The 18,687-nt window shown below is 40.6% G+C and overlaps 2 protein-coding genes across 7 annotated transcripts in view; both read left to right on the forward strand.

The window, feature by feature from the left end:
* The window catches only part of sash1a (SAM and SH3 domain containing 1a), a 168,950-nt gene extending 157,928 nt beyond the window's left edge, over window positions 1-11,022 (forward strand). For all 6 annotated transcript variants that reach the window (XM_061052020.1, XM_061052021.1, XM_061052022.1 and 3 more), the window contains 5 exons: window positions 465-615; window positions 969-1,097; window positions 4,211-5,250; window positions 7,163-7,294; window positions 8,175-11,022. In XM_061052020.1, coding sequence (XP_060908003.1) covers window positions 465-615; window positions 969-1,097; window positions 4,211-5,250; window positions 7,163-7,294; window positions 8,175-8,435 — 1,713 coding nt within the window. In that variant the 3' untranslated portion in view covers window positions 8,436-11,022. The remainder of the gene's footprint in view (window positions 1-464; window positions 616-968; window positions 1,098-4,210; window positions 5,251-7,162; window positions 7,295-8,174) is intronic.
* A 3,925-nt stretch (window positions 11,023-14,947) lies between these two features.
* The window catches only part of usta (uronyl 2-sulfotransferase a), a 58,397-nt gene continuing 54,657 nt past the window's right edge, over window positions 14,948-18,687 (forward strand). Inside the window, exon 1 of the mRNA XM_061052027.1 lies at window positions 14,948-15,488. Within this exon, the coding sequence (XP_060908010.1) occupies window positions 15,254-15,488 (235 nt within the window). The 5' untranslated portion in view covers window positions 14,948-15,253. The remainder of the gene's footprint in view (window positions 15,489-18,687) is intronic.

Genomic DNA, 18,687 nt, shown 5'->3' on the forward strand with positions numbered 1-18,687 from the left:
ACCTTCAGTGTTTCCCCTCACGTTGTGTTTGGCGGGTTTCCATTTAATTTCTGTTTCAGTCTCAAACCGCAGGAGGCTGCACACTGCTACTGGAGTGGTACTGCTAGCTTGCTAATGCTGCTACAACTCACTTTTTATGTGCCTGTCAACATGAGAAAGGTTGTGCCGTATTAAAGTGCTGATGGATGAGGCAGCCTTAACGGAATTAGCAACGGCTTAGAGTAATTTAATGCCATCTAAAAATCAAATAGCACTTTGGATTAAGCTAACTAGGAGTTTAAAAATAAATAACATAGATAAGAATTTATTACCATATGACAGGTGTGCACGCTTCTGTTTGTTTTTTTAAGTCGTTCATGACTCAGGTTCAAAATGTGTTTTCCTGGAGTTTAGATTTCAGACATCATTCTTTTCCCTCCTCGAAAGAAAAACTTTAACCCAGAAGTTGTATTTCTGTCATGCAGGAGCACATGCCCACTTTCCTGTTCAACGGCTACGAGGACCTGGACACATTCAAGCTGCTGGAAGAGGAGGACCTGGACGAGCTGAACATCAGAGACCCTCAGCACCGAGCTGTGCTGCTCACCGCCGTCGAGCTGCTGCAGGAGTACGACAGTAAGTAGACTTTGGACAGAAGAGTAAGAACACAAGGAGTGGTGATTATAACTTCTCTTCTAAAGAGAGGCATTGTATCAGTACCAGTATGGAGTTAAGATCTGGGTGTTTGCTGAAGAATCTCCTCCAACAGAGGACTTTCCTTATCCACTTGTGGTTAAGTACACTGAGGAATTAAATAGTTTATCTTAAGAAAACAGAATCAGCTGCAGCATTTTACACGTTTTTTTTCCGCTTTTGAATTCATAATATATTCAGTAGAAACTATGCAAACGATTCATGCTACAAATGCTACATGCCTGCAAATAAAAAACCATCCCATCTCAAGATCTAACTCGTTTCTGTAATTCCAGGCAGCAGTGATCCGGAGCGCAGCGGCCTGTCGGGCTCCCAGGAGAAGCTGCTGTCGGAAGGGCGGGGCTTGGTGGGAGACTCCCCGAGAGACTCCGGCTGCTACGAGAGCAATGAAAACCTGGAGAATGGTAATGAAAGCTATACGTAGTCTACACCCCCATTACCCAATGCCCACTGGGAAATAGCCTAGCTAGGACCTAGTTCTGGTCTGGCCCTGGCGTGTTGTAGTGCCAGGCCCCTACCCCTTTGCCTGCCACCTCTGCTCCACCTCTTGCCATGCTTATACAACACCTCTCCCATCTCACTCCTCTGGACCAAACCCGTTCCTTTTGCAGCCCCATCTTAGCTTAAAACCTCACCTGAATCTCTCGAGTATGGGTGCCCCCTTATTTCTTCATACTTCTACTATCCTTTCACTCCACTTTCTTCACCCCCTCTTTCCATCTTGTAGGCATTCTGTATCGTCAGTGCCAAAGTCAAGTTGTATCAGAGAGGGAGCCAGGTCCTCCAAGACCACTAAGCCTAGTCCGACACACAATGCTGGGAGCACAGAGGGAGACATCCTCCCCAATGCACAGAACTCTTATGACGAGAACAAACTCTCTGCCCAATAATGGACTCAGATTCCCAGCTCTTCTTCCCGTGGATGCAAGGCTGCTAGCAGGATACGGGGAGGATGATTACGAGCTCAGAGAGTATTTCTGTTGAGTGTTTTTAATAGAGTCTAAGCAGAGCAGCCTGCAGAGTAGCATGCCAATAAATGCCTGATTTTATTTTTGCAGTGGTGATTCTATAGGCTGAAAAAAAAAGTTTCAAAAAGGTTGCAGCTGCCATTGAAATCTCTTGTCTTCGTACCCCTTTGTTGTGTTTATAGTGACCATGTTTGCACCATCCAAACAGTATGTGCCTAAAAAAAGATGAAAATATTTTTAAATTGTAGTGCATAGATTGTAAAAGAAGAAGTCTGATTACAGAAGTTTATTGAGGTCTTATTTGTGAGATTTATTTTTTGTTTATTGTTGAACCTGCTCTCTCCTCCTGCATAAGACTGTATGCTGTCTTTATTCTTTTTAACAGCTCCATTACTCATAAATCACTGCGTTGTCCTCTCTATATCTGTTGGGTAACTTACTAGGTTCCCCTTCTTATGTATGTATGTGTCATTCAGGTTCAACAGTGAAGCGTGCAATCAGTAGAGAATTCAGTTGTGGAATAAAAGCCACTTCTATAAAAAGAAGGAAAAAAAAAAGGACTCCGTTGCTGCTTGCTTGACTTTTATGTTTCGCCTCTTTTTTCTCTCTGTTTTCCCTGCCATGCCGCTAAACGCTGCTTAACCAGCTGCATAACACTTAGAGAACATTCTGCATTTCTTCTGTCACTTTCAGGGCTCCACAGTACAAATGCATAAAATCATATCTACATCACTGAATATTAATGGACATTCCTGAATATTGATTGGTCTAGAGACTAAGCCACATTTGAGTTTAAATAATAGAAGCTCATTAAAAATGCACATTTAAACTTTCAAACTTTCATACTTTCGGAAAAAAAAGTCACTGTAGAGCCCTGAATGTATAAACGTTTAATCAATAGATCTCCTTTTAACATACATGTCTGATATGTTTTCCTGTTACTAGTTGTGTTCATTTGTCACATATCATTAAGTGACTTCTGTCATCATTTCATGTATACATACATACATACATATATGAGGATGTATTTATCAGTAGATTGAACAGTGTTTAAAGATGACGCTCAGTCAGTGATCCTCTTAATCAAATAAAAAGTTATAAAGGCATTAAAGGTCACGTATTATGCACAACACACTAAACCATGGTTTTCTAATACTATTATGTGTCTCTAGTCTGTCTACAAACCCCCCCATAACGAAAAAAGTCCATCCTCTCCGTCTTTTGCCTGCTCCCCTTTTCAGAAAATGTGTGCTCAAAGATCTTCCCTTTGTGACATCACAGGGGTAACTCCTCCCCCCAGGTGGGTGATACTCCCACAGTTAGGTGTTTATTCTGTTCTCTGAGTCTGCTTTCCACTGTAAACAATAGGCCAAGAAAGCCCAAGCAACTCAATCCTTAAAGGGGCGTGGTCAAACACATCTCATTTACATTTAAAGGTACAGACACAGAAAGCAGGGTTGAAATAGAGGGGTTTGATCCTGTATTTGATCATACCTACAGAGTGGATTTTTAGCAAAAAAAAACTTCACAGACATGTTTTGGGGACCTCTGAGACTTATTCAAACTTGTTGAAAAGGAGAATAATATGTGACCTTTAAAGTATTAGCTACTGATTATAACCTTATACTGCTTTTTCAATTTTGAGGTGTATTAAAAAAATCGCTGGCCTCATTCTGCTCTGAGAATATAGTTTCCCTTTCCTTTACTCCTTGTACCTAATTGGCCATAACAAACAACAACTCGCTTGACTCCTTTTGTCATTTTTGGGAACCGCTGAGCTATTTCATGACATGCCACCTATTGAACTTCTTTCTGTCATCCTGCCATTTCAACTCTTTGGCAAGCCCCCTTCTGTGGCGCCCATCCATTTCATGCATCCAATTTTTATGCTCTATAAGCCAGAGGAAAGATGGTAAGTTGCTTCTGTCCTTTTTGTTCCAATGTTTCTGAATTGTCCCATCCAGATTTCTTTATTTGGGATCGCTGCTATGACAACAGCAAATCAGCCAGCTCGGTCATGTGTCAAAGAGCTTATCTTATCCCAGGCTCACCCCACCCTTTCTTCATAAACACTTCTCAGCCCCAGACTGTGGTTTACAGATAAGCTGTAAACAATAATAATATAATGTTTAAGAGCAGGCTTATTTTTTTCAAATAACTAGTATGATTAAAAATAATTGTTGTTGTGTGCATGTTTTCCAATGATGACACACATATGATCCAGAGTGTTTGTGAAACATGTTAGCCTGTCATAGATATTTTTTTCATTTCTCCATCGTAATAACTTCCACTTTTTTGCCAAAATCTGCAGCTTCAAAAAAATTAATGGCATCAGAGAAAGCAAAATATGTCATACTTAGTTTATAAATAAGGATTTGATTTTTAAATGAATTAAAGCATGGTTGTAGCACGCTGGAGTGATGACCTAGTCTCTGTTAGCAGTTCCACTAAAGGGAAAATACTTCAAACAGTTGAGGGGTTTGGTTTCATGAGAGTAAAAGTATCTATTTCTCTTTACTTATTGGTGTATTTTTTTTTTCTTTTTGCAGGCAAGAGCAAAAAGACCTCCCGATCCAGTCGTTCCTCAGCAGGTCTCCAGTCTCCGGACTACCCCACCCTGCCCATGACTCTTTCAACAGAGGCGTTGCAGCAGAACGGCAAGAACCAGCGCACCAAGTTCTCAAAAAGCTTCTTCATCAAACCCTCCCTGAAGGGCTTCAACCTGCTGGGGCTGCGTAAAGCACAAAGACGGTCCCCCATCCCGGCCAGCCGCAGCTGTGAGGACCTGGATGTTCCTCTGCAGTCTGCTGGACCCTTAAAACGCTCCCACTCTCTCGGAGATCTGCAGAACTATGAGCGGAAGGATCTAGGGGTGGAGCTAAAACTTGCAAAGGAAGGACCCAAATCCGGCAACAGTAGCCCAAACAGAGTCTTCAGAGAGGAGGCTTCTCAAAACCAGAATGGGACTCCAACACTGAGCCCGAAAAGAAGGGCAGATCGACCACCCGTCCCCTCCCAGCTGCCTCTTCGCCCCCCTTGTGCCGCTACCCAGTCCCCAAATCCATCAGAGCTATCCAGTCCTACTCCCAGTCCACCTGAGTCAAGCGGGGAGCGGGTCATCCGGACTCATCCAAAAAAGCCGCCCGTCCCTCCTCCTGTTCCTGCCAAGAAGTCTAAGGAAAGACTAGCCAACGGCCTGCGCCACCCCCCTCCTCTCTCCCTGCCTTCTTCACCGTCTCCCACCCCCTCACCCACCCATTCTTTCACCAGGTCTCACCCTAGCAGCCCCATAATCCGTAGTAGCAGCAGCAGCAGCCCCAGCCACAGTCCCAGTGCCCCTGCTCTGCCCGCCAAGACCCTGAGCAACCCTGCCAGCCCCTGTACCACCACCTCCTCTGCCTCATCCATGGGCGAGGACTTAGGCAGTCCTCCGGCTGTGCAGCCTCCGTGGATGTCAGATTTTGGGGGTAAGGTGGCAGTTTCAAGGAAGGCTTCTCACACCAAAATGGTCCCCGACCTGCTGACCCTTCTGGAACAACGGCTGGAGGCCGAGGGCATTGATTTGACGGAGGAGCCCTACTCTGACAAGGTGAGCAAGGAATCATTCATCTGAACACCAGTGAAGAAAAATCACCTCACATTTTGGATTGCAAATTCAATTTGGCATGACTTCAGGTTGTGTTGCAAAAAAAACAATAACTGCAGATTGCACCATTTGTATTCTGTTTATACTCCCTTAAACACTTCACAGCAGTCCAGTGGGGTACAATAAAGTTATTCACTGCTATATAACTTTTCGTGCTGGTAACAAACATAAACAAGGGCACTATAAGGTATAGAGATGAGGTAAGGATTGCTTTTAAGAACCACATCTGAGCCGACACATTTCAACCACATATGAAGTCATGTTTCCATGCTTAATGTGAAAATAGGGCTCTGTGACACCTCGGGGCTGTACTTGTCTGGCGGCGGGCTCTTTCAGTTTAGAATCGTAACATGCCTAACTTAACTCAGTCATAATTTTACTGCTCCATGGATCTAAATGATTCCCTGTTAAGGCCAACTTTTAGGTTAAAAACAGAGACTAATAGAGTCTAAAATGTCTTGTTTCTTTGTTTCTGCATTCTCTTTTCTTTTGTATGCAAGTGCATTTGTGAGTGTGTCTTTGAGTGCACAATAATAAATTTGCAGCCTGGAGCTGAGGGTGAAATTGCGGGCTGAGTCTCACTATGATGCGGTTCAGACTGTTAAGTTTATGGGCTGAATCTTACTGAAGGCAGACGGGGGTTGTAAAAACCCTCTGCCACTCGCCAGACCCCAGGCTGGGCCCCTTTAACACGGCTGAGGCCCCGAAGCTGCCAGGAAAAGAAAAACACACACACACACACACAGAAACACACAGAGGCATGCAGGGATGAGGTGAGAAATAATGTGTTAGACCACAGCACAGCTCTGCAGGATTGTTTTTAGTAAGGGAGTGGATTGGCAGATACATGAGAGCCACGCTGCAGCTGTAGCAGCAACATGAAGGATTTAAACCCCAAATAATATGAATGCTTTCAAAGGTAATGTAGTTAAAACATTTTGAAACTGAGTCAAACATTGGCACTTCTAACCTCATTATTATTGTGCTTGAAGCAGGAAGTATCTTTTAGCCAACAGTCACGTTCTAAAAGGTACAATATCTGCTAATATGAATGAATGAATAAATCAGCAAACACTGATCAAACAAGAAGTTAATGATGGAAAATAAGAGGTGGTAGAAAACTGTTTGACCTAAGATCAAAGATATAGAATTTCACACATCATATCAGAATAATATTAGTCAATTTCAAAAAGATATTCAGCCCGAAGCATAAGGGAGAATTAACTGAAAATACTCTAACTCTTCTTCTAACTCATTGCCGTTTGCCTAAAAGTTATCTGACTCTGTATTGTCCTGTACATTTAATAATTAGCCTTGAAATACCTTCTCTTCATCTTCCACCCACCCTTTCAGCCTCAAACAAAAGGTATTAGGCCAATAGGTTCAATTGTGATACAATCTCATTTGTAAAAAGAAAAACACATCAAACTAAATATTAATCACAGCATTACACATACAAAACATGATCCTTGACTTACTCACAGTGTCAGTGATTAAGTTTTAGGTGTGTTTTTAATGGCTATGAAAAGAATACGCTGACATGAGTATTTAATAAGTACAATTATACTGTCTATATTGTAAAGGGTTTGTCTCATACTCCCTGTAGAATCGTCATCATCACTTGGCCAGAAGATGTCTCAGAAGAGTAATTAGATCCAATTAGGCTGTTTCATTCATTCAAGAACAAATGTCAAAAGTCAAAGTGCTCCTTTGTTAAACTGGCTTTTTTGCTCATCCACTTCTTTTTAACGAATCATTGTCAACGGTCGTGCCCTTGACATTTAAAGTTGTTTTTAACGCATTTCTCTTTGAGTCTTGTCTAATAACACCTCTCCCCTTACCTTCTCTCCTCCAGCACGGCCGGTGTGGAATCCCGCAGCCGCTGGTGCAGCGTTACTCTGAGGATCTGGAGCAGCCTGTCAAGGACGTGGCCTCGAACATGGACCAGCTCCGAGTCAGAGAACTTCGTAAACAACACCGCATGGCTGTAAGGCATCAAACACTGATTATACCACGTTGGAACGATATTTGCAGTTATAAGATGCTAACTGAGACTTTCCAAAAAGTAGGCTAGTTGTGACTGTAGTTTCTGTGGTGGAATTTCTGTAGTTATTTAGATTATAATGTACAGACGTCATTAGGTTTATTCACTGTTCTCTAGTGTCAGTCAGACCTGAGAGAGTTCAGTTGTTATTAGAACACCAAGGACAGCTTCGAGAGTGTCAACTGTTCTTCCTGATATCTCCAAGGATGATTGGTAGACGTATTGTCTGCTGCAGTGTTATTGACGTCACAGTTTAGTCTAGGTGGGTCAATGTGACACGACCCTGATAATGATAATGTCTTTTTGGATATATGCGATGCCTGAATATTAGCATTCAACCACTTCCAAGCTAACATGACAGTTAGCTAGAAATGTGTATGTCAAGCTACACTATCAATTGGTGATATCAGGATTCAGCCAGTCCCTATGTCATGGTAATGTAAGACTGGAAGTTGATGAATGCTAATATTAACTGTTGTTGACAACTAATATATTACCAATTATATGAACCTGAAATATAACCTATTGTGCTACCGATTTTCACTCAAATTTGTTGATGATTATGAAAGCTGTATCATGATAATGACTTGTAATATCCACTAGATTCATATGGTTTAAAGCTCAATAACTGTAATAAGCCATTTCACCCAGAGACTTAGGCCTACATGAGAGGAAAATGACCACAATGTGATTTGGTCAAATACAGCCTGAGAATGTTGAACCTCTGCTTTTTTCACACATTTCTCTTTGTTTATCAACTATTGTTACATCACTAAAATACCCACGGTAACTAATGCTTTCCCGTCACATTTTTGTCATTTAGATTCCATCTGGAGGTCTAACAGAGATGTGCCGTAAACCTCTGCCTTCAGGTAACATCCGCACAGTCTCTGATTGGCTCATCTCCATCGGCCTGCCCATGTACACAAGCTCTCTGACGGCAGCAGGAATCGACACGCTGAGTCATGTGGCCTTGTTAACGGAGAGGAGTGTGTGGGAGGCCGGGGTCCGGGATGAGAGACACGCCCACCGACTTGTCAGTGAGGCACGATTGGTCAGCTCACACAGAGAGGTGCAGTCCTAAGTGTGTGGGCAGAGTCACTTAAAAAAAACAGGTATCAAGTCACTGGTCAGTGCCATCTCATTTAAACATGGTTAGTAGGCGAAAGAAAGGCAAATTGGCAACAAGACTTGATTATCACGCGACTGACCACAGCACTACATTACTTCCTGTCTCGCACGTGTCCGATGACTCAAAGCGAGCTAACCCTAATCTCCAATTTTCTCTCTTCATCACTTTTCTCAAATGTTTACACCATTGAAGGGTTTTTTCTCCTGAGAGCCAAGACAGGATGTCTGATTATTGCCTTTTCAAGATAAAAGACTCACTGTGTGGGATGGCTTCCACTCTTGAGGACACCCCCGAAAGTCTTATAATAAAGACTTGGATTTGCCTTGAAGGAACATTGCACACTCTTTTTGTAGGATGGATGTTTTTTAAGATACAGAAAAAGGTGGTTTACTTCCTGCATATTTCATAAGTGCTTCATTTCCAAGTGTTTTGTGGCATGGGGCCACATTTTTCTGAGGGTCTTTTTAAGGAAGTAGCTCAGCCAGGGTAAGTGATTTACTCCTCACTCAACGCGTCATTCCAGGAATTCAGCAAACTTCATATCTGGACTTTTAACCAACTAAATACATACACAAACTTTTAAGTTACAGGTCATTTTGAGAAGGTATGTTTTGTATAATTTTCTGTATTATAGGATAATGCATATCTTGATTTTAAAATGATTTATATGCTAAAATTTGTTTGTCTTTTGAATGTTGCAGCCTTATGTTGAGACAAGCTCTTGGTCATTGCTAAGCTGAAACAGCTCACATCACACTTTTATATTTCCAGTATACTTAATGTCCGCTTCTACTTTCTGTATTTTGGATGCACAGAAAGCGCTTTTACTTCAGTAATCAATATCCCATTTTACAGCAACAATACATTCCCTGTGTATACAAGCACATATTGCGTTGCCTTACCATTATTAAATACAACATATGTATAGTTTTGACTATTGCATGACTGAGGTTAAACTGTGCAAACTGTGCAAGCCTTTTCATTCTGAATGTGTCTGAGAAATAATTTTGTGATTTTACGACCTCACACACTCCACCGGATAATTTCAGTGATGCACATTTCTGTGGAACCGCAAAACATTCCTCTGATGGAATCGTGTTTTCTATACTTTGCGAAGCCACAAACCCGACATTGACGTCGCCCCATTAACATTCCTCTAACATCCCAAAGCTCACTGTACATAGTCCATGTTGTGGGACGAAGAGAAAATATTTCAACGACACAGCTGATATCTGCGCCGTCTTGTATGGAATTTATTGGACTGTCTACAGTGCTGAGGATTTAGTTTTATAGCTGATAAAATGCTGTTTGGGACTTTTTTTTTAACATAATGTATCCATGATCAATGCTGGACTGGAATTCTTAATAGGATTTTTGTTAAAGACGAGGGTAGATGGTAAAAACGGTTATATCAGCAGAGCAGATGACCTCAAAGGTCAGCGTACACATTATGACACGAAGTAGTCTCGCAAATCAGGGAGAATTATGTAAGAACAGCTTGTTGTGAAAAAAGACTATGGGAAAATAAATTAAACCGGAAATTAATTATTTAGCAAACATTAAAAAATGTGCTTTTTTCTCCTTGAATTTCTAACAGTAAAGTTTTGTTAGTTTCACCTTCAGAGAATAAAAAAAGACATGTTCCAAGGATTTAACAATTGAAATTTGAGAAGGTGGTTCTATTCTTTTATTTTTTTAACTTAAGGGTTACTCTTTTTTTCTTTCTCTCTTGTTTTGAATTTAAAACATTTTCCATGATTTCATTTGTAATTATTTGACCAAGTATTATTCCTGAAATTTGCAGATTTAGTTTATTTCAAGGTGCAAAAAGTTTGATGCCTTTTTATTTTTCTTTCTTCAATCAAAGTGGTGCTCTGAGAAAGCGAGTAGGGTGAGGGCCGGGTCTTTAAAAAAAAAAAAAAAAAAAAGAAGAAGCAAAAGACCCAACAAGTGTTTTGTAAAAATGAAAATACTGACACTGTAAATGCACTTTAGAGGAGAAAACGAGCTGTTTTATAACAGAAAATTGGCTACATTTTGTTCACATGTCCGTAAATGGACTCTTGTTGTCAGGTTTAAAGGGTTTAAAGTGGGCTATGCTGGTGTTTTATTTTAGTTCCCATTGCCAAGTTTTCTAACCATTCACGGGTTAACCTGCTCAACCTCTTCACTCCCGGCTTCTTTCTGCATACTTACAAAAAAAAAAAGAATTCTTAATTACATATATGAAATGGTTAACAGAAGTTGCACATTCTGTATATGTAATTGATATTTAAATAACTTATTTTAGCTTTTTATTTCTTATCACCTGTAATTAGCTGTACTATATGAATAGCAATACCTTCCTGCATAATGCATATTGCTTTAGCCAGTGAGGAACTACAGTATGTATTGTAAAATATCTGTACAAATTATTTTATTTGGTTTTCATCTACCTAATGATTGTCCATACAGATTTGCTTGTGTATTGAAACAACAAAAAGTAATGTCCATAGCTATTTGTCATTCTGAAACATAATAAAAACTGTTTCTTGCCATAGGTTGGGCTCCTGGTTGTAACCCTACACACACACACACACACACACACACACACACACACACACTCTCTGTGTAATGAAAAGATGTGGGTTTAGTCGTCAATGTGGTTAACTTTGACCCTTTTGATAACTTTCTTAACACTTTTAAATTTAAATTGTGGGTTGCCAACTAAAGGATGATAAAGACTGGACTTAATTGATATCAACACGTCAAATGTGTAATTATCTTATTCTTAGGTTTAAGAAAATGCAAGCAGCCAATGATTTTCTTCAGTTTGGTCAAAAGAAACAATAGAACACAATTCTGTGACTTTTTTTGGGACCTTCACACAAACTATAGTCAAAAGTTCAGCTGGCAGGTGGAGCTTAATAAAAAACCCAATTATATCTGGCCTGTAATGCCTCATTTAGAAAACGGCTCAGGACTAAGACTGCCTGTCTGGCTCTTGTTGCAGTGCAGCTAAATAAAACCATGCAGGAGTTTTTCAGCCAGTGTCAAACTGATGCCTAATTGGACCCCAATTCCGATCCCATATCACCATAAGAGACTGACTTTTTTAAAGATTTAACATGCTTAACTTCTTTTTAGCCAAGGTTTGGTCATCTTCTGAAAGGAAAAGCAAAGACAGATCTGAAGAAAAACACCAGCTGAGTTTGTCTTTGCTTAATAGTTGTCCATACTGGTCGATGCTGTTATGAGCAGTTAGCTTTTTTTAGTTTGTCTTCCACAGATACGGTTGTTCCTCCAATTGGAAATATCTCAGTTGGAAAAGATGACGGTTATTCTGCCTCATGTGTCGTCTTGTTATTCTGAATCATATGAGAATTCACCCATTTGTGATTAAGGATCGCAACATCCCGTATTAAAGATTTCAATTGTATTTTACTTTTCCTCCAACAATTCCAACAAGTACCTTTAATGTTTAAGTTATACTTCTGAATCATATTTATTCATGCTCTGTCATTATAGAGTATGAAAAACAAGCGGACATAAAGCACATTATAGCAGTAGAGTGAAAACAGACATTAAGATTCCTCAGCTATAAACTGTAATGATTGTGATACTGTTAAAGATCCATACAGGGAAACTCCTCACTGCCACTTGTTTCCCTCATGGTCGGTCAGAAGTCACTTTAGTGAGGGAATATTGCAATAATCTGGGAATCAATTCCTTGCCAATACATTTCTTCGCCAATGTGTTCATAAAAAACACACATTAAAAGATTTCAAATCAACTCCTGTAGGAAAATCTGTGAGAGCTGCTCGAAGTGCGGGTGTCCATAAACTTATTAGTAAAAGACAATTGAAAATGTTAACCTCTGCCTAAGGTAGCTTGTGAGTTTTTACAGGATTCTGAGTCCAATTGTTTTGTTAACATTTTACATTTTTTGTAATAAGGTTCTTGGTACCCCAACTTTCTATCTTGGTAAGGAATTTATTCCCAGATTGGCCAAACAGCTCTTCAGATTCCCTGAAGTAGTTCCTCTGAACATGTCTGAAGTTTTAGAGCCTAGGAAGGCTAATCTTAATAGCTTACTTTGTTGCTCCAAATGTTATTCCAGTACCATAGGATAGGTGTATATTCGTCATAATGACAATAATAAGGCATATTTTCCTCAATTTTTCAATGTCCTTTACTCTGGCATGGCCTTACCAGAGTACACAATAGCTCTGAGTACGCACAGGTGGGTGGACGTACTGTTTACTGAATCTATGTGAAGTTTTACAAACGGCAAACTCAGAGGAACTCCTGCTGAATCCCATCACCCCTGAGATATGTCTAAATACTGACGAATCGTACGGGACCTGAGGCATTGGGGTAAATATTTAACAGCAAAAATCTTTTTACTTTTTAAAACATTTGTCCTGTCTCTGTGGAGTTTATCTTTACTTCTTCCAGGTTCCTCACTGTGGTGGAATGTCTGTTATTTAGATTATAATGTACAGACGTCATTAGGTTTATTCACTGTTCTCTAGTGTCAGTCAGACCTGAGAGAGTTCAGTTGTTATTAGAACACCAAGGACAGCTTGTGTGAGAGAGTGTCAACTGTTCTTCCTGATATCTGCAACGATGATTGGTAGACTTGTTGTCTGCTCCAGTGTTATTGACGTCACAGTTTAGTCTAGGTGGGTCAATGTGACCCTGATAATGGTAATGTCTTTTAGGATATATGCGATGCCTTTCGAAAAGTCCGGCAGATGTGATTGAGCAAGACACGAGTACAGAAGTGTGATGTTGAATCATGTCTCCTCATGAGTATTCATCTGATGTATAAACTTTCATCAACTTAAGCCATCTGAGTCAACTGAGTCTTATTGTGTGGAGTCAAGTCTTAGTCATTTCTTCAACACTCACCTCCAGGCAGACTTAGTTGGAACCGACAGTTGGTGGATTTTGACTTGACAAAGCATTGATTTACAGCTCATTAACACCCATACTGCAGGTCTGTGTAATAAACTCCTGTGCTGCACGGGTGATTTGGATGGCAGAGTTATAAACCTAAAATGTGTCCACACTGTGTTTTATGCCTATAGCAAAATACAGAACTGTTCTATTAACAATTCATTTACCTGTGTAGAAGTCTAGTCAATGGGCCCTCAACAGAATCATTGAGCTCTTTTTTATTACCTTTAGTCTTTTAAAACCAAATTGTTTTACTCCCCCGTTGTTGCTCCCCTGACTGCTGTATCTGTCGCCAGTGAAAGCGTGTCAGCCTCTCTCTGAGGCAGTTACTGAGCTGAATGACTGTTGTTGTCGCCTCCTAAGTGCAGGTGTAGTCTTAATGGTGGGTTCCAACCCGGCTGTGGAAAGATATATGGCTCAGTGTAAAGTCCTTACAGCCGGCCTGAGGGAGAGGAGAAAGTTGGAAACAAACACACACACACACAGAAGAAGGAAACATGTACTCTTCTCAGCAGCTTCTTTTCAACGCACATCAAACTTTTAAATCCTCATTCTAAAGTGGCGATGACGCCTCTTGTTTCATTGTATAAATATAAACACTTACCAAAGGTTAAAGGTCACTCTTGTGTTTCTATTGAGGTGAAAAGTTTTTCAATTGCATTTTTAAATGTCATGGACCAGACCTTAGTACTGCTCGTGTGTCCGTTGAATCTTGCCCTTTAAAATCCTCATTCCGAACCTTTTACAATGCTTTGAAATATCTTAATATATTTTTAAAATTGAATACATTTTTTGGGATATATTTTCCCATTAAGACCCATACCTCACACACTCTTTTCACACAAAGCCAATTTCAGTTTACCAATTTCGTCAAAAGTTAGATTATCCACCATCCAGTCAAAACCTTCATTTGTCATGCTCACACAGACATGCAGTGGAATAAAGTAAAGTAAAGTAAAGACCATATCACAAGACTGTGCAATAAACCCCTTTAACATGAACTCTAAAGTACACATAAATATAGTTAAAACATTTTTTTTAAAAACGTAAAAATACAAAAAACGTCACAGAAGAAAATGTTTTGATATTATTAGAAGATTATCATTAAATGAGAAGCACAGTGAGTGATGAGTTCTGTTGTAAAGTACAGAATTTAACATTTAATTAAAAAGTTTAATTCAGACTATTTTTTAGGAAGGGGATTAATGAGAATCAAGTTGAATAAAACTTTAAAAAATGTAAATATATAATTAAAATGCAGTCTTGTTTAACCAAACTGACAAGCTATGGTGAAGGATGATTCTACCGATCTGTTATATCAACTGAAATGAAAGTTGTAATCTCACAGGGGAGCTAAATCTCTTCCCATACCTCCTGACAGTCTCTGTCTAGACTGTCACAAATCAAATCCCGTTCCACTGAATGCCCACAGACTCCTCCTTTCTCTGCCTGAACACTGGGGGACGCTATTTTACGCACTGCAATCCAACCCAAATCCTGCATGAGCTGGAAGTTTTTTTTTCCCCCTCTTTCCACGTCCAGTAATCTGACACCCAAAAAGACTCCGAGTAGAAGGATGGACCCTTAACTCGGGCTGGAAGGAAGGAAGGAGCAGTCATCCAACGAGCGCAAACGAGAGGGGCCGAGCAGAAGCGAAAAACAACCCCGTGGCTGCGGCAGCTGAGGAGCAGAGCTGGGTGCCTGCGCGTCCGTCCCCCCCACCCCCCCCAAAAAAAGAACTGCCCGACCGAGTCAAATGATCTCAAAGCGACAAGTTTCACTTTCCACAGGCGGATGGGTGACTTTCCACGGCGCTTTGTGAGGAGGAGATGATGAAGAATTTTAGCAGCAGTCCCCTTAACAGCAACAACCAGACTCCCAACCACATCAGAGAGAGAAACAACAGAAAGTACAGCAGCTTACTCTCTGCGATACCGCTGCGATTCTCTTTGCGGGGTTATGGTTTCTGCATGGCTACGCTCTTCTTCTTCTGTTTCGGCTCCCTTTTCTATCAGCTGAACGGAGGACCCCCGAAAATCCTGCTGGACATCCGACAGTATCTCGGTAAGTTGTTTGTGTTTATTGATTTAACTTTTCCTGCTGCTGGTTGTTGCGCGTCACCATCAAAGAGATTCTTTGGGATAAAAAGTTGCAGTGCATGTCTAGACGCCCCTAAGAGAAAACACTCGTGCATTGCTGAATGAGAGGTGCACGAGTCTGGTTTCGGAAATCCACCGCAGGCCAACGTGGCTGTCTTGATGTTGTCTTGCGATCAAGTGTCCTCAAAATCGAGACATTTATTTGTGCACAGTTCCCCTTCTTTTTCAAATTGAGTTGTTTTTTTTTACAGTTTACAAAAAAGGATCAAAACCCACTCCAACACCTGAGGGAAGTGCTCCCCTTTGCACTCTTTCAATATCAGTTCTGACTTGTCAGCGCGTGGTTGGGACTATTATGGTAACAAGAACGTAGCAACTGTTCAGTCTGATACTGTGTGTGTGTGAGTGTGTGAGTGTGTGTGCTGACTGACACCTCTTCTTATGCAGCTGAGCCAGCTGGTGCGCTCCAGCCACACAGCGCTCATTACGCACGGCTGGCAACCGCGGAACAAGGCGCAATAGTGTTTGAAATGAGACAGCCAATGTCTTAAGCTCGACGTTTCTATTGTTGATTAAGTGAAAGACGTGGACTTGTTTTAAGGAAAATGGGCCAAGTGTTTCTCTATCAAAGAGCCAAGTTACAATATGAAGTCCTGAAGGGGCATGTTTTTGTTTGGGTATGATGTGATTTGGCTCCCTCATAATTACTATATTTAGCGATAGAAAGATGGAAGTGGATACAGCAGGTGTTGTAAAAACAGCCTCAAGTGTTGATAAATCTGCATATCTGTTGCTGGATTTGAGTCTTAAGGATGTATCAAGGGCAGGGGTGCCGCCAGGAATTTCGTTCCCCAGGAAAATATATCACATTTGGGCCCCTACCATGGCCCAAACTAACCCGGAAAATTTCTATAACCCCACCTCCATCACACAAATGACCCATAAAACTTGCTTTGTTTTACACCCTGAAAATGGAAGATAAATAATCACTGTAATATTCCCTCATAGTTTAAAAATAATTTAAACTTTGTAACATAATGCACCTTTCAGACAGTTAAAGCATTTCCAGCAGCATTATTTAACTTATTAACTTGCTGTAGTTAATGTTCTAAAGGCTTTTATTGTCTAAAGTGAACTTATTGAATTCAAAATTCTACTGGCATTAATGATAAACTGTAAACATACAATGAATGTGAATTAGATTCTACCACACTTGTCAGCATGACTTTAAAATGAGGCTTGTAATAGTTCTTCTCAGTTCTGAATTCTTCTAACAGTGCATTATCATTTGTCGCACCTGACTTTCAAAATACTGTTTTTTGGGCAAAAGTAGCGGACTCAGTTTTGATGCTAGCGCGACAACATTGGTATCATATGAATTGACAGTTTACAAAGAATCTATTGATATCAATTATGTTGTTTGTTAGTTAAATATGTTGTAGCTCGCTGGGAAAGACGCTAAATATCGCTCAAAGTGGACTCTTTTTTTTTACTGCGATGTAGGCTAATATTTTTACAAAATAGGGTCATATGAAATCGTATCTATGAAGGGGATTCATATGATGAATTTATGCATAAAACACAAACATGATCCAAACGATATTCTTGGCTGAATTCCTCAACTGGTTTAATCTGCAGCCTGCCACATCCATCACTCTTGACTTGACTGACTGCTGACAGTTCAATTCGGTCGAGAGGTGCGGGGCGGACTAAAGCATTCTGCGCAAATCAGAAGGGGTGAGAGGGGCCTTTGAGACAGACTCCACATTTTTTTCCAGAAAGGAATTCTGAATGTTTGTTATTCAGACAAATTAAGTTATCTTATTGCGGTTTTAACTTAGAGAAAAAAGCGAAATAAGAAATACATTTTTATTTCAGGCCCATGAAGGGCCCCCCTCCCCACTGGGCCCTGGGTAGTCAGTCCCACTTTCCCCCCCACTACGACGCCCCTGATCAAGGGACAAAAAAGGAGGTTTGTGGTTGTGGGTTCACATGTGATGCTGATACTCTACACAGAGGGGATTTATTTTCGACTTGTCACTGCTACAGAACAACTTCTGCTGCAGTGTGTGTGTGTGTGTGTGTGTGTGTGTGTGTGTGTGTGTGTGTGTGTGTGTGTGTGTGTGTGTGTGTGTGTGTGTGTGTGTGTGTGTGTGTGTGTGTGTTGAAAGGAGGTTGTGTTCTTACCTATTTCTCTCAGAGAGCTTGAGGTCTTTATGACGTGATAAACATCTGGAACAGAAAGAGAGTCACTCACCAAGTTGTCCACTAATCCCGAGGGTCAGATTGGTTTCCTGTAGACACACACACACACACACACACACACACACACACACACACACACACACACACAAACACACACATCAAATCCTGCACACTCATGCATGCACACAGACGCCTGCACACTTAAGCTGCACGATATTGTCATAAGATCCTGATTTGAATTAACTCAGTTTTTGGCAAACATATCCTTCATGTAGCTTTACAGAGCATCAAAGTATATCCTTAAAAATGTTGTGTACCCCTTAAAGCCTGTTTTCTAGCTTTATTTCCTTAATAATTCTGATTCTTATTCTGATTCATATTATGGAGACTGTTAATACTTTCCTGAGCAGACACTACAAACACTGATTGATCTTTGCAGCCTAATTTGATTTAGACATTGCAGCAGTTCCTTTTTTAATTTATTTCAGAGTTAATGCACAAAGCTAATGCATGCACAGTCCGCTAATGTTCTAGCACTCTTATCTGGGAAGCACTTTTGAACCATAACACAAACTTAAAGTTACCTGGGATATCTTGACATACAGGAAGAGGTTGATGTATGTAATGTTTAGAACAGTTAAGCACAGAAAGCAGGCTTTCATTAAAAACACCAACATACAGAGACAAATGTATTATTTTGCATTGTCTCAATGCACCAGAGTTCAAACATATGGGGACCATAAGGGCAAGGAATCCCTCTTTTAAGAAGATCAAAGAGTGTCAGGGTCAACCTGCATGATGTGATCTACACAGAGACCCAGAGGAGGCTGCACCTTTGTCAAACACTGACTCCTGTACTGCCTTCAGGAGGGAGCTTTCTTATATCATATAACAGTGTCACAAGCAGACTGAAGACCCTCCTCTGGGGGTCTGGATGAGTAATTGTCTGCCCTCATTTA

This window comes from Labrus mixtus, chromosome 12 (assembly GCF_963584025.1).
Source record: "Labrus mixtus chromosome 12, fLabMix1.1, whole genome shotgun sequence".
Classification (NCBI taxonomy): Eukaryota; Metazoa; Chordata; class Actinopteri; order Labriformes; family Labridae; genus Labrus; species Labrus mixtus.